This window comes from Betta splendens, chromosome 21, assembly GCF_900634795.4.
Source record: "Betta splendens chromosome 21, fBetSpl5.4, whole genome shotgun sequence".
Taxonomy (NCBI): domain Eukaryota; kingdom Metazoa; phylum Chordata; class Actinopteri; order Anabantiformes; family Osphronemidae; genus Betta; species Betta splendens.
In genome coordinates, this window is record NC_040899.1 from 6,849,100 (window position 1) to 6,863,868 (window position 14,769).

The following is a 14,769-nucleotide window of genomic DNA, read 5'->3' on the forward strand; positions in this document are numbered from 1 at the left end:
GGTTTGGTGCTGAGCCAGCACTGTGGATCAGAAGGAAACACGGACAAGGTGGGGGATGTGGTATGTTTATGAATTAGATGGGGGGGGGGGGGGGGGGGGCGTTTTCCATGTTACTACCTTGAAACGTTTGATTAATAAACATAGTGATTATTGACTGATCATCTACAAACCCTTGACTCCAGCCCAGGGGTTATTTCAGATCCCGCGTCTGTTTTCTGTGTCTCCACTTGACCCGCATACAAAAACCCAACTGTCAGGACACGTTGTGCTGCCTGTTTTCGTGAGTGAAACAGTAGCGGCCCTCTGCTGGGCAGCAAGACGTGAGCGAATGTCGTCCCCCCGGGGGTCGGGGCTGTTGGTCCGTCAGCAGCCCTCTCTCATCCTCGCCACAGCGCGGTACCCCGTTGCCTCCCGCATCTCATCATTACGCACACCAGCAGCCGCTGACGCATCTAGATCAGGAGGTCTTTTCTACGTCATCACGATCATGTTTTTTTTATATAACCATTTTATATGGGTCACTTCTCGGTTTCATTCACAGAACTGCAGAATGGCGGCCGTTATGTTTTTACCTTCAAACGGCCACGCCGCCGTGAAGGTAAATACACGGGTGGAGGAGTCGGAAGTAGACTGAGGCTGACCGGCTCCGCGATCCTTCAGCTGCGGGCGGACACGAATGCGGCAGGAAGCGGGCGCGTTACGCAATAAAGCGCTCGCCGCTCCGCACTTTCTGCTCTGCACAAATACAGCATTGGCTGCTTCCACGGCGAGCTGACTGAAATCTACGGTTTAACCGGCGAATGTTCAGCGTCATATATTAGATTGCTGGGACCGGGTTGCAGTCTCGACCCGGTGCCGCTTGTTTACCACCGGGAGGAGGAGAACCGGCGTGACTCCTTCTACAGTCATGCCGACAGAAATAGGCTGCGCGAATGAAACGCATTACTACTGAATGAACTCGTCCTACTCAGTCGTTACGCTCCGCTCATTCCCTCTGCGCGCGCACGAATCTTTATTCATAATAACACGTTTCATAATCGACCCCTGCTCGTTAAACTACGCAGAGTTAGTTTATATGGGTCATGGACATTTTTTTAAATATATATAGTGAAGAAATCGTTCGCAGTGGCCAAGTCGATCATAGGACCAGATCTGCTATAAATAAAGCTTCATTGCTGACCGACTACTCTCGAATGAGACGGAAGAGGGCAGAGTGATAGTAGGAGGGCTTTTCCTACGCTCCCTCTCTCTCTCCCTCTTTGAACGAGGCCATCTCACTCCTGCATTCATCCCGTTTCCACCAATAAGCCCAATGAGCTGACTGCGCACCACCCACTATCGCCGTGTGTATTTTTTTCCTTCTCCTTCGCCTTCTTTTTTTAAACCGGGGCTGGATGTGTAGCTCGTCACATGTTGTTTTCTCCCCACAGTCCGGACACCTGGAGAGATGCGTTATTTATTGATCGGCTTCGGGGGAAAACGAACGGACGCGCAGCCGGCTCTGGAAGCGGAGGATTAAAACAGGAGCGCGTCGTTTCTTCGGCAACTCGAGCGACGGGAGCGGCGCGTCTCGCGGCCGACGACGGGAGAATGGCGAGTCCGCCGAGCACCGGGGAGCAGCCGCTGTCGCCCGGCGGTGCGCACGCGAGCCGGATCAAGAAGTGCGGCTATCTGAGGAAGCAGAAACACGGACACAAGCGCTTTTTTGTGCTGAAGGAGCCGAGCGACGGCTCTCCGGCGCGGCTGGAATACTACGAGAGCGAGAAGAAATGCAAAAACAAGTCGGCCGCGAAGAGAGTTATTCCTCTGGACTGTTGCCTCAACATCAACAAGAGAGCGGACGCCAAACACAAGCATCTCATCGCTCTTTACACCAAGGATGAATACTTCGCCGTGGCGGCGGACAACGAGCAGGAGCAGGAGAGCTGGTACCGGGCGCTGGCGGATTTGTTGGCGGAGGGGAAAGTGAGCGACGGCTCCGCGTCCAACTCCGCGTCGTCGCTCGTCGGCTTCGACGAGGCGAGCTACGGCGTGATGACGCCGGTGAGCGCAGCCTACAGGGAGGTCTGGCAGGTCAATCTGAAGTCCAAGGGCCTGGGCCAGAGCCGGAATCTGACCGGCGTCTACAGACTGTGCCTCTCCAGCCGCACCATCAGCTTCGTCAAGTTAAACTCGGAGGTCGCGTCCGTCGTGCTGCAGCTGATGAACATCCGGAGGTGCGGCCACTCGGACAGCTTCTTCTTCATCGAGGTCGGCCGATCGGCGGCCACGGGTCCCGGGGAGCTGTGGATGCAGGCGGACGACTCCGTCGTGGCGCAGAGCATCCACGAAACTATCCTAGAAGCCATGAAAGCCATGAAGGAGCTGTCGGAGTTCCGGCCGCGCAGCAAAAGCCAGTCGTCCGGCACGAACCCCATCTCGGTGCCGACGCGGAGGCACCTGAACCATCTGCCGCCGAGTCAGACCGGGCTGCCGCGGCGCTCGCGCACCGACAGCGTGGCCACGTCTCCCGTCAGCAAGATTTCCTCGTGTCGAATACGCACGGCCAGCGAAGGCGACGGCACGATGACACGCCCCATGTCGGTGACAGGAAGCCCCCTCAGCCCGGGGGTCCACAGGACCCTGCTGAGCCGATCTCACACCATTACGACTCGGCCCAGTCGAACGTTCGAATCCTCCCCCCTCCAGCACAGCAAGTCCATGTCCATGCCCCTGTCCCCCTCCCCGCCCACGGCCGCCCCGAGCCTGGTGAGTCTGTCGTCCTGCCCGGACGGCGGCGCCCCTCGCCCCTCCAGCTGCAGCGCCTCCTTCTCAGGCTCGCCCACCGATGCCGGTTTCATATCTTGCGAGGAATACGGCTCTAGTCCCGCGGATGCACGGGACCTCCGGCTGCCCCTCACCCTCCGTAGCAACACTCCGGAGTCTCTCAGAGCGGACACCCCTCCCTCCCGGGACGGCAGCGAGCTCGACGGCTACATGGTGATGGAGCGCCAGCACCAGAACGGCCACCGCCGCCTGTCGGAGCTGGACAAGGCTTATCGAAAGCGCACATATTCGCTCACCACCCCTCGCCAACACAGGGGTCCCCCTCAGGTGTCCTCAGCCTCCCTGGACGAGTACACGCTGATGAGAGCCACGTACACTAGTGGAAGCCAGCCTTTCCGCAGGTGCCACACTGCCTCGCCTAAAGGCACCTACCCCGAAGACTACAGGGATGTTCAAATGGGCTCCAACAGTATTCAAGCTGACAGTGGCTACATGCCCATGATGCCAGGCGTGGCGCCCCAGACGCCAGGGTCCAAGGAGGACCCCTACATGCCCATGAGTCCAATGTGCGTTTCTGCCCCAAAGCAGATCATCAACCCCCGTTCACACTCTTCAGTGGGGCCTGTCACCAGCACAGACTCTCCCGGGAGTGTTTCTCTGGAGGACAGTGGCTACATGCGCATGTGGTGCGGCACCAAGATGTCAATAGAGAGCACTGATGGAAAGCTCGCTAATGGAGAGTATCTGAACATGTCTCCTGTTGACCCTCTGGTGTCCCTCACACCGCCCGACTTCATCCTGAGCCCCTTAGGAGGAGATCCCCACCCCCAACACCTTCACAGGCAGCCTTATACCTACAGCTCCCTACCACGCTCACTCAAAGGTGCCTTGCAGCGCAATGGGTCCACAGACACAGACCAGTATGTCATGATGAGTCTACAGAGGCAGCGGATAGAAGAAGAAGCCAACTACTGTGCTGTCTGTCCAGGGGACTCCGTGAGCAGCAGCTCTCCCAGGACACCAGGTACCCCATCCTCTGCTACATCTCCTCTACGGATGGCCCGGATAGATGGAGGTCTGGTTCACCGGAGCAGGCTGTGCCGGCCCACCCGCCTGGCTCTCGAATCCCTCCGAGCGCTACCATGTATGAGCGAACACCCCCTTCCTTCGGAGCCACGCAGCCCTGGAGAGTACATCAACATAGACTTTAGCAGTGCTACACGTGACGCGCTGGCATCCACAGCACCCACTGTGAGCTCAACATGTGCAGAGAGGGAATTCCTGCCACTTTCCGACTATGCTAATGTTGACGTCAACTCCCCCGGTCGCCTTGGACCTCAAGCCCAGGGTTCCCCGCACGCAGGAAATGTGAACGGCACGTCCGAAAGCCCAACCTTTCCCCTGGTGAACCCCCAGAAGGGCATGCAGGAAATAAAAGAAGCAGAGGAGGTAAAAACCTTAAATGGACATGTAGAGGACAAGGGGGTGGAGGAGGAATATGTTCTGCAACAGCAGGTGAGCTTAGCGTGTCAGCCTGCACCAGTGAAGGAAGACTACACCGAGATGACCTTCAGTCCTGCTGCCCCCCTCCCTGCCCTCTGCACCACTGACGCTGCTCCCCTCCCCACAAGCCCCACCTCCTGCATCAAGAGACTCAGCCTGGAGAGTAGCATGGAGGACGAGGTGCCTCACGTGCCAGTGGATTCCTTTCTCCTGGGGGCTCCTTCGCTATCCGTCACCCTCGTGGACCCCCACAGAGGGGCCAAAGTGATCCGGGCTGACCCCCAGGGGCGTAGGCGACACAGTTCTGAGACCTTCTCCTCCACCACCACCGTCACGCCCGTGTGCCCGTCGTTCGCTCACGACACCAAGCGGCACAGCTCCGCCTCTGTGGAGAACGTGTCCCGCACCGTTCGAGGCTCAGAGGGACCCGACAAGGACCATTCCAGCAGCAGCCCCATGTGCAGGGAGACATCCGCCGGCTATCAAAACGGACTTAACTACATTGCCTTAAACTTGATGGAGGGAAACCTCGGAGGCTGCAGGGTGGGGGGCTGCGACGAGCTCCTCAGGTTCAAGGCGGCCTGCGGGTGCAAGGGCGGCATGAACGGCTTCAGCTCGAGCCCCTACGCGAGCCTGGGATTCAAGGAGACCGCTGCCGCCGTCAAAGGTGAGTGCCTTCCTGCACACACTCGCATTCATTCAGTAGGATTTCATTCATGAAGGGAGTGGCGCCGGAGGTGGAGTACGCCAGAGATCCGCCTCGGAGCGGAGCTCTGCAGAGACGCTATTTGTTGCTAAGCAGCCTTTCTGAACCTATTCGCATTCAAACGCAGTGAATCATAATTATCTTTTGGAGATAATTTCGACTTTTGGATTACACGGAAAACAAACAGCTTGATCTGTGTAGTTGTGTGTGTGTGTGAGTGTGTGTAGCCGACTGCGTTTAACCCTTCGACTGCTGATGACAGTGTTTGCGTTGTGTTTTCTGTCGTTCTGTGTGACCCTAAACGTCACACTGCGTGCTGGTAGTTTAGGTCCCAGATTTTCAGAGCCGTAGCAACATCACTCATCATAAGTGTGTCTGACCATCTGTGCAATGTCTAAATTACAGCCTACAGTGTTGCATAATCAAACATGGCTTACGGCGTAATCAGTTGTGTCTGTTACTTGCGTCCTGTTGTAGAGAAGCTTTTTTCGGTCTGCAAACGTTAAAGGCTGCAGGATCCGAGGGAGGTCGAGTTGTGAATGTTACTGCTGGGTGTCGGCTGGGATGTTTAGACAGGATTAGTCACCCACTCGTCACACCCATGAACTACACATTGACAAATCTCCGGGCTGCGTGGTGCTGAGGACAGCTGTTTGCGGCGCCCTTTGATCCGTGAGGAGCCGCACATGGATTTTAAGGCAGCAGCCGCGACGCAAACCCGCGCTTGCCTCCGAGGAGCATTAAAAGGCTAGAACGAGCAATTTCAGTAAGAGCAGAGAGGGCAGAACGCAAACGGGTCCACGCGGTCATGAACAACAAACATATGTTGTACGTCAGTGGGTTCGATTTGTGAAGGTTTCATTTAGTTTCACAGAAAACAGTCGGGCGTTGTGTCACGTTGTAGCTTGATGCTGCTGTTTGTGTTAATAGCCTCTGGTTTCCTCCCAATAGGAACTTTCACCCATATATTAGTAATCTCTTACAAATGTTTTTCAGTGCCCTACTTAGAATTATATAAATATTACACATATGTTACACCTCAAGCACCAAGTGTATCGATGCAGAGCTGTGAAATCTATATTAATAGCTGTCATTGAGCACTAGAACTGTTTCCAACACACTGTTGCCTTTCACCTCATTCGTTGACTGTTGCATCACTGGCTCCTGTGGACGCTCATCTCTTTTACCGGCGCGGATGACGTAGCGGGGGGCATGTCACACGTTGCTGTTGTTTCAAAGGCAAACATGTTGTGTGGGGACCTTCGTGAGTCAAGCGTCCGTGTTCCTGATGGTGAAACACACGGGCTTAATTGGAGCTCGCTGTTTCACAAGCGAGTTGTGTGTCTTTGTCCGCGTCGCTGCTGGCGCTCGTGCTGCGAGCGCAGCCAGTGTGGGGGCAAGTCATCGGGTTCCCCAGAAAAACAAGTGAGTCAGTTGTTTATCAATTGTCAGGTACAGGATTTCAGGCCTGGAATGTGGGCAGTGTGCAGAGCTTGGTAGGAGAGGTGAATGCTCACTTGTTTTTCCAACCTGGTGGGATGAACTCAGAGGGGGGAAGGGAGGATCCTTTTTTTTTCACAAAAAACACAATGAAACGATTTTACACAGCAGAAGACACTCACTAATGTTTTCTACACATGTTGTTCAAACTAGACCTGCACTGACACATGTGAAACCTCCTACAAATGAAAGTCCTCTAATAATTTAAGCCTTTACTTCACTTTGACCAGATACATTTAATTACAAGTGTCCTTGTTCATGGATGTTGCATAATACAGAATTTTAACCTTGAGTGGGGATATTTTTCCAAAACGGTAAATTCAGGAAGGTGTAGAAGGTGATGGATTGGCGGATTACTTGTTTTTCACGCCCAGTGATTAAAACAAACAAGAAAAAGATTGAGCTTTTGGCTGTAAGCGAGGGGGGAGAGTGAGGGGGAGGGATGGAGGAGTAGGAACGGAAACAAGAAGCACAGAGATCAGTGTTTTAGTGAGAGTTGGTCATTTAAACGCTTTCATCAGCTGTGTGACAAATGAAGCGGGTCAATAATAAACCAGAGACAACGATTGTTTACTACCAGGTGACCGGCTTTACTGCATTTTCGTCCTATCGCTGAATCACAGCCCGCGTTCCCTGCAGTTCGTCCCCTGTCCTTATTTGGAGGCGGAAGCTGTGGCAGCGCGAGGGGGAGCGACGCGGCTCCTGGGCTTCGCAGGAAAACCAGTGTTTGGCACGTCCCGTTTGAACATGGAGGTTTCCATGTGGAATGCTCGAGTCAGTTACTTTGCAGTCGGCGCTGCTGTTGTTTGGGTTCTAGCCCTGAAACTGTGCACAGGAGGAGGAGGAGCAGCAGGAGGAGGAGGAGCAGCAGGAGGAGGAGGGGGAGGAGCAGCAGGAGGAAGGGGGGCAGCTTTCAGCGCATGCCTTCTGTCTCTGCCTGCAGTTTCTTGACCTCTGAACCAGCCCTGTATGTGCGTGTGTGTGTGTGTGTGTGTGTGTGTGTGTGTGTGTGTGTGTGTGTGTGAGGGAGACTTAGGGAGAGCGATATTGCAATCAAGGCATTTTGAGCAATCTACAGCCTCACAACTATTTCACTGGCCTGTCCTCAGTTTACCTCTTGTCTACACTGCCCCCATAAACCCTCCTTTATCGTCCTCCTGAGCTCTTTTCCTATAGCTGCACTCGTTTATTTTTCACTCTATGACTAATAAACGGATCGTGGATGCAGACAGGGGAGACGACTGACTCACATGTCTTGTATTTTTGTGCCCAGACTCTCCCCCCTCTCACACACACACACACACACACACACACACACACACACACACACACACACACACACACACACACACACACACACACACACACACACACACACACACACACACATCAGCAGCTGGTGGTGCTGGGGGGAGTCCTGGGTATTGCACCTGCCCTGCCACGCAGTCCTCACTGCTTATCTGGCCCTTCAGAGGAGAGTGACAATACGCTAATGACTGGCCACCATCTGCCACAACAACAGGAAGAAGGTGGGGGTGTGGCCACGCACTTCCAAGAAGCCAAGCACAAATCCTGAGCCCTCCCCCGTCTCCCTTGCATCCTCCTTCGCAGTTTCTCTCTCCAGGCTTTGCTTTCTGCTTTTCAGAGACCACGTGACCCAAGCCCCCTCACACACACACACACACACACACACACACACACACACACACACACACACACACACACACACACACACACACACACACACACACACACACACACACACACACGCTCACACCTTCTCCACACCAGTGCATTCAAGCCTTGTTTTTCTCATGTTGTTATCTGACCTCCGTGGACTGTCTCCTATTGGCTTTTCACACCAGAGGCTATAGAGCATTGTCAACAATGCATTAAACAATTAGTTTCATGCATGGTATCTGATTAGTGGCACTAACCAGCTCGGCTTTCGAGTTTATCAGTTGTTTTGAATGGTTAATTGAAAAAATATCTAGACAAATATTCAATTAAGTGGCACAAAACATTTAAACTCATGAAATACCTTTCACAGGCTTTAGTTTCACTAATTATAAAAATATTGCTTCATTCCGTTAAACGGAAAAAAAAATAAAGGCATCTGAAAATGTCATGATGTTCTCGGGGAAAATATTACAGGCATTTTTCAATTTTGTAGCATTGAAAACATTATTTTCCAGCAAACACTTCAGTTTGTTCCATGAAATGAAAACATTTTTGTGTCATTGTCTGGAGACCTTTAATCTGCCAGTCATTAACATTCTCAACACAAGATCAAGCAGATTCAGCTTTCATGCGCGGTCTGTTGTTAGATTACATCCCATGGACGCCTTACTTTTGTATAAGCACCGGCTCATGCAGCACAGATTCTATTTTTGCTCTGACGATTTCCATTCCCAGCCTCAAATATTTAACACGTCTGCTTGACAATTTGATTACACTGGGTGTTTTGAGGAACATCCCGTCCCCGTCCTCACCTGTGCCGCTGCCTCTCCACCACAGACGCATATACACAGCGCTCCTGGCTGCCTGATATCTAACTCTTTGAGTAAAGTAGGACGGGATGTTCCCACACTCGAAAAAAAACAAAGTCAACCCACCGTATCCTCAATTTAGCTTGGAGGTAAGAAGGATTACATTCACTTCAGGATTAGACATTGTTGAGGAGCTTGTTTTTCTGGAGGACGGGGAAGAGATAGAGCTTTTACAGTAAAGGTGTGACGCAAGTGCACATTCCATACAGTATTTATACGTGACAAGACATGTACGATCAATCCACTGGCTACTGGTCAGGGAGAGCTCTGCACTCGTGAACGAAGGAGCGTCATAAATGTTGTGAAACAGCGATAATGAACAGATTCTGTTTTATGAGTTGTGAGGATCTGATGCTTGACGAAAAACTCAGTATATTAAGCTTGTGCTCACTCACATTTGACTATATGGACTGAGGAGTTTGCAAACAGCAAAGGGCTTTTCCAAAGTGTGCACAATGAATATTATAAGACAACCTTCAAAGAATCGCTCTTTTCTAGTTTGACTTCTAAGCATGAACGGTGAATAACAATAAGCGTGAGCCAGCAGAGGACGGAGCCGAGGGAACAGCAGCTGTTGTTGTCTTGTTGTGCTCGTCTGACTGAGGTGTGGGGGGTGAAAGGTGACTGGTGCGTTGCTGTTGGTTTGCTGCAGCGCCGCTGTAGACCAGGGAGGAGCCCGGAGGCCAGGAATGTAAACAGGGCCTATCTCGACCTGCTGATATCATCCTATCTGCAACAGGAAACCCACTCCTAGCATCAGCTGTCCTGTTTGCGGAGGCTTCATTTCCAGCCCGTGTGTACACACAGTAGGACGCAGATGGCGAGCCTCTTCCTGCTCCCAGCGTTGCCCCCGCGAGCCCATTCATTTAGATCTGCAACGACGCGACCGATGCATCAACGCGCACGGGCACTCGCCGCCGCCACACGCCGTGGAAGTGTGTCGCGGCTGTGAATGGAGCGCGGCTAAATTTAGCCTGTGAGAACTAAATAAATAATGAACGGAGCCCGGGGGAACAGACACGGGTTCTTGGGAGCGGTGGAGGGATTTGTGTATGTGCTCGACAAAGAGGAGGGGCAGGAGCCATTCGGTTCATTCCCCGCTGGACCTCTGTCCCCTTCCCTCAATAACACCCCCTCCCCACACGCCCCTGCCCACCCACACTTTCCTCTGATCAGCATGCGTTTGAATAGCCATGTATGTGTGTGTGTGCGTGTGTGTCCATTGTTGCTATAATGATCGTGTTTACGTCCGCGGCTACACCTGGTTGCTAATGTGAGCTGTTAGTGATTCAGTTCTCCTTCCCGGCAGATCACAGTCATTCTCACCCAAGTGTCTGTCTCTACAGGCCACCGTCTAGCCCAGCCCCCTCCAGCAACACACACACACACACACACACACACACACACACACACACACACACACACACACACACACACACACACACAGATTGTTATGGACCGTCGGTCCCATGACTTCACTGCATTCCCTTTTCTCTCTGCCAGGTTGATTCTGTTACCGTGGTTTTTCCACCACTTCCCACCCCAGTGTTTCCATTCTCTCCTGTCTACTACCCATGGCAATAAAGAAACTGAGCCCAGGTGTCCTCTGAAGTAAAACCAGAATGTTCTCCCGCTATCTGATGTTTTGGTCGCCATTAAGGCTTTAGATTTGACATTAGCATCTGATTTTCCTATGAAATGGGTGTGGGGCAGAGAGAGAGAGAGAGAGAGAGAGCGAGAGAGAGAAAACAGGCGTATGTGTTTATGGTGGGAGTAACCGAGGAGGGGGAACACTGGGGACTCTGAATGAAAGGTTTGTTTTAGAGAATGACGATCACATCCAGCTTTGTGAAAACAGCTCTTGTTCAGAAGGAGAGGAGGCAGCAAATGCAGGAGGAAATGCAGCCGCAGAGAAGGGCTGTGTGTGTGTGTGTGTGTGTGTGTGTGTGTGTGTGCGCGTGTGTGTGTGTCAGCCAAGACTTCCGTTCCCATCTGATAGCTACGCATGCAAATGAAACCTCACAAACAACTACAGAGGGGCAAAGCTCACGCAGCTTCCCACTGGGAGAGAAGCGACAGGCTGCAGACTCTGGCCTCATCGTATATGAGGACGCGCGGTCGCGGCGTGCGCGGGAGTCGCACGGTGTTTGTGTCCCTCCAGTAGGTATACCTGTGTGCGTGTTTGTGTGTCTGGAGGTGCGTGGGAGCGCTGCCGCCGCCTCTTTTGTCGTTTTCGGTGGCGAACACTGTGTCAGCTGCACGCCGCTAAATGCCACTCTGTTTTTCCCCTGCCGTGAAAGCACCTGCCACTCCAGATTCTACCAGCTGAGGACAACACACACACACACACACACACACACACACACACACACACACACACACACACACACACACACACACACACACACACACACACACACACACTGAAGCAGCCCCTCTGAAGAGCACTTATTCCTTACTTGGTAACAGAGTGGGGGGACACATATGACCTCCCCCTCCGCTCTATTGCTTTGTCCCACATGATGAATCGCATGGATGCCGCATGTACACACACTTACTGTAATGTGATAAGTCACTGAGCCGTAAACACGCTAACGAGCGACAAACTCACCTCCGCCGTGTCTCTCGCTGTCCCTCTTCCAGAATGAAGGCTGACGCCCGTGGACGCGGGGGTCCTCGCTGTAGCCAAGTCGACGAGGTCGCCGCGCGCCGACGCCCTTCGACCTCCTCGCCGCCTTCCAGGGTCCCGTGGACGGCCGTCGCCGTGGAAACCCGCTCACTCGACCCTCGCCTCAAATCTTCCCTCCGCTTTCACCGGCACCAAAACCTTCAGGTGCCACTGCTGCTGTAGTACTAGACAAAAAATAACACAAACTTAAAAGGACTATTAACTCTAACTATAGATAGCCAACTATTTATCTATTTATCTCTGTATGTAGGCCTGCGCACGTGGGCGGTTATTCTGCAGAATGTTATGTTAATTATTGTTTTTTTTACAATTCATACACTTTCATGTTTGTTTGGCTTTGGCCAACAGTTGCCAGAAACACTCACCTTAAGACCTGTGAACCAAACCTGGAGAGCACATGCAAAAACACCTTACATGCATACAGAGTACATGTATTTATTTATTTATCATGTATGTATGCACTAAATTAAATGTGTGTGATTTTTTTATACAGATTTAACTGCAAAAAGAGGTATGAACATATTTAAAAATCAAAGTTACCATTTGCTTAAAAGCCTACCTCAGCAGAACCCAGGCTGGTACCAAGTCACACAATAGAAATATATATGAAATATTTATTTTCAGAGGTGAATGTTTTTTTAAGAATCACCAGTCCAAAGCCTTATCTAACCATCAGCCCCCCGTCTGGTGGACCCCTTTTTTAGTTTGGACCTATAAAAACACAATATATCAAAGATTAAACTGATCTTAGAGACTGAATGTGCATTAGAGCTGAATGATAAACAGCCTCTCTGAGATTAAGTTCTCCTCTCCCTGCTCACATTTCTGACAGAATGATGTATTAAACTCCAGAGTAGTATATTTCCTAATACGTGTGACACAGAGCATTCATACAGAACCTAGAGGACCTTAGAGGAATACCTGGCATTGCATTGCGTCTCCAGTGCAACACTGCAGCATGAAGCCGGTCCAGCAGGACCTGAGCACCACATACGTGGCCTGTCTGAGCCCAAGCCTCAGCACCTTTACACACCCACGGTTCACCTGTGATATCCTGCACACCCACGCAGCCTGCAGGAAGTTATGACCTGTCAGGACAACGATGGGACCATGAATGTCTGAACTTATTTATACAGAGGGACCGGACAGCTCCAGCGCCTCACACATTCTCTCACGACGCCTCATTGCCGGGCTCTGTCACAGCAGGTGGCGCCGAGCAACGGGCCGCTCAACGGGCCGCTCAACGGGCCGCCCGGTAGCTTGAATCCACAGCCGCCGCCACCGCATGGTCTTGCACTTACAAGCTTTCTAGATTGTAACACAAGACATGTTGAATGTAGTACACGCAGTGTTCCAAGGTTGGGAACACGCAACCCGACAACACAATAGGACAACGGCAAACGCGAGCGCGACGCATTCAGAGGTACTGAACGGAAACGACAACACAGACTCAAAGAGACAAACCAGGGGAAGTATCTTCTTATTTATCTGAGTTCACTGGTACTTAACCTTTGCCTATATACTGTAAATAGCGCAATGTTACCGCGGATTGTATCGAAGCGAATTTGGAGAGATGTTAAGTTAAATAACTTATGTTGTTTGTATTGTACATAGTATGTGTTTGAGTGAACTTTCTGATACAACAAAAGCACTAATTAAGTTATAGCTAACCAGGAGGTTTGGCTTCGGTTTTTTAAATTGTCACTGAATATTCTTGTGAACCAGACACCACTACGAGGACATTTTCTAATGCTGTAATTCTGAAAACCATTTTAAGCGAAATCATTAATACTTGACAGCTAATTCTTGTTACTAAGGTACAACACAAATGGCATATATGCAATATTTACACTTTTGAAATTAGTTTACAAAGATGCACCAAATGTACAAATACTGTTAATAATGTTTGTTAACGCTTAAATCAGACTTTTGCTGTTTCTACATTTTTTTCCTTAAATTTGAAAATGAAACTTAGTTTGTTTTGAGCAGTGTATTGCATTTGGATAACGTTTTTATTCGGCATCTAAAGGTTACGACGTGGGCCCTGGCTTATCTTGCTGTGTCTTTCATTGTAAATATTTCCTATCTTGCATAATGTGACGCTACTAAAATTATTTAAACTTAGTTCATTGCTTTAGACTGTACTGATTGTTAATAGACACATGCAATAAATAATTATTTAAGAAAGTGATTTTCCCCGGTTTCTGTCCTGTTTGACACATACACAGCTACTCACTGGAGCAAATGGTTCAATTCAGTTTCCTGCACCTTTCAGAAAAAAACACATTATTACTTTCATTTTTACTCGGTCTCCTTGTTTTCTTCCACTGCTCTAAAAGCCCTGCACCTTATTGTGAAAGAGAGCGTAAAGAATTGGGTGTAGGCCCGACCCGTCGTTGCCTCCAGCATCAGCATTGTTATTGTTTTTCTGCACTTGCCTCCCAGTCCCCACCCCCCAGCAATAGTAATTAGACCAGCGTGTTGAAACAACCCACGGAACTGGGAGCGAATAAATAACAGTGATAGGATTATGACATCCGCAGCCATATGATCCCAGATCATTCCTGGTCACAGCCCTGCTAATTAAAATGGTAATTAATGCTGAGAAGAAGACTGATGGTGTGCTGTGCTTGGTGTTCGGCTTATAGGTTAGTGTGTTTGTGCAGGGTGGGCTGCACAGCAGGTTTGTCCTTAAAGTATGCAAGCAGTAATAAGCACTAAGTCCAAACGGGGTGTTTAAGAACAGCTGGATGGAGGGGGTGGGCTGCAATGTGCAGGCTGACTGGCTGAACGACTGCCTGAAGGTAGATGTGTCCCGGCTGCACACGCAGACACCAGAAGAAGGCTAATGAGAGAAGACAATCCTGGAGAGCGAAGCACACACCAGAGCCTCGTCACCGCTCCTTTCATAGCTTGGCATAAGTTTAATTAAAGACTCTTGTTTATCTCATTAAGTTATAAAGCAGGGGAATTGTACCTCACACCATAAATAAAACAACACAGAACCAGTCTTGCAGCCAGATAATGCACATGCATCTATGTATTGCTCATGTATG

General features: G+C 50.8%; 1 protein-coding gene across 1 annotated transcript; it reads left to right on the top strand.

Annotated features, from left to right (window-relative positions):
• The first annotated feature begins 569 nt into the window (after positions 1–569).
• On the top strand, positions 570–13,904 carry irs2b (insulin receptor substrate 2b). Its single transcript, XM_029136612.3, has 2 exons — positions 570–4,936; positions 11,668–13,904. The coding sequence occupies exons 1-2, from the start codon at positions 1,411–1,413 to the stop codon at positions 11,670–11,672; spliced, it is 3,531 nt and encodes a 1,176-aa protein (XP_028992445.1). The 5' UTR covers positions 570–1,410; the 3' UTR covers positions 11,673–13,904.
• The last annotated feature ends 865 nt before the right edge of the window (positions 13,905–14,769 follow it).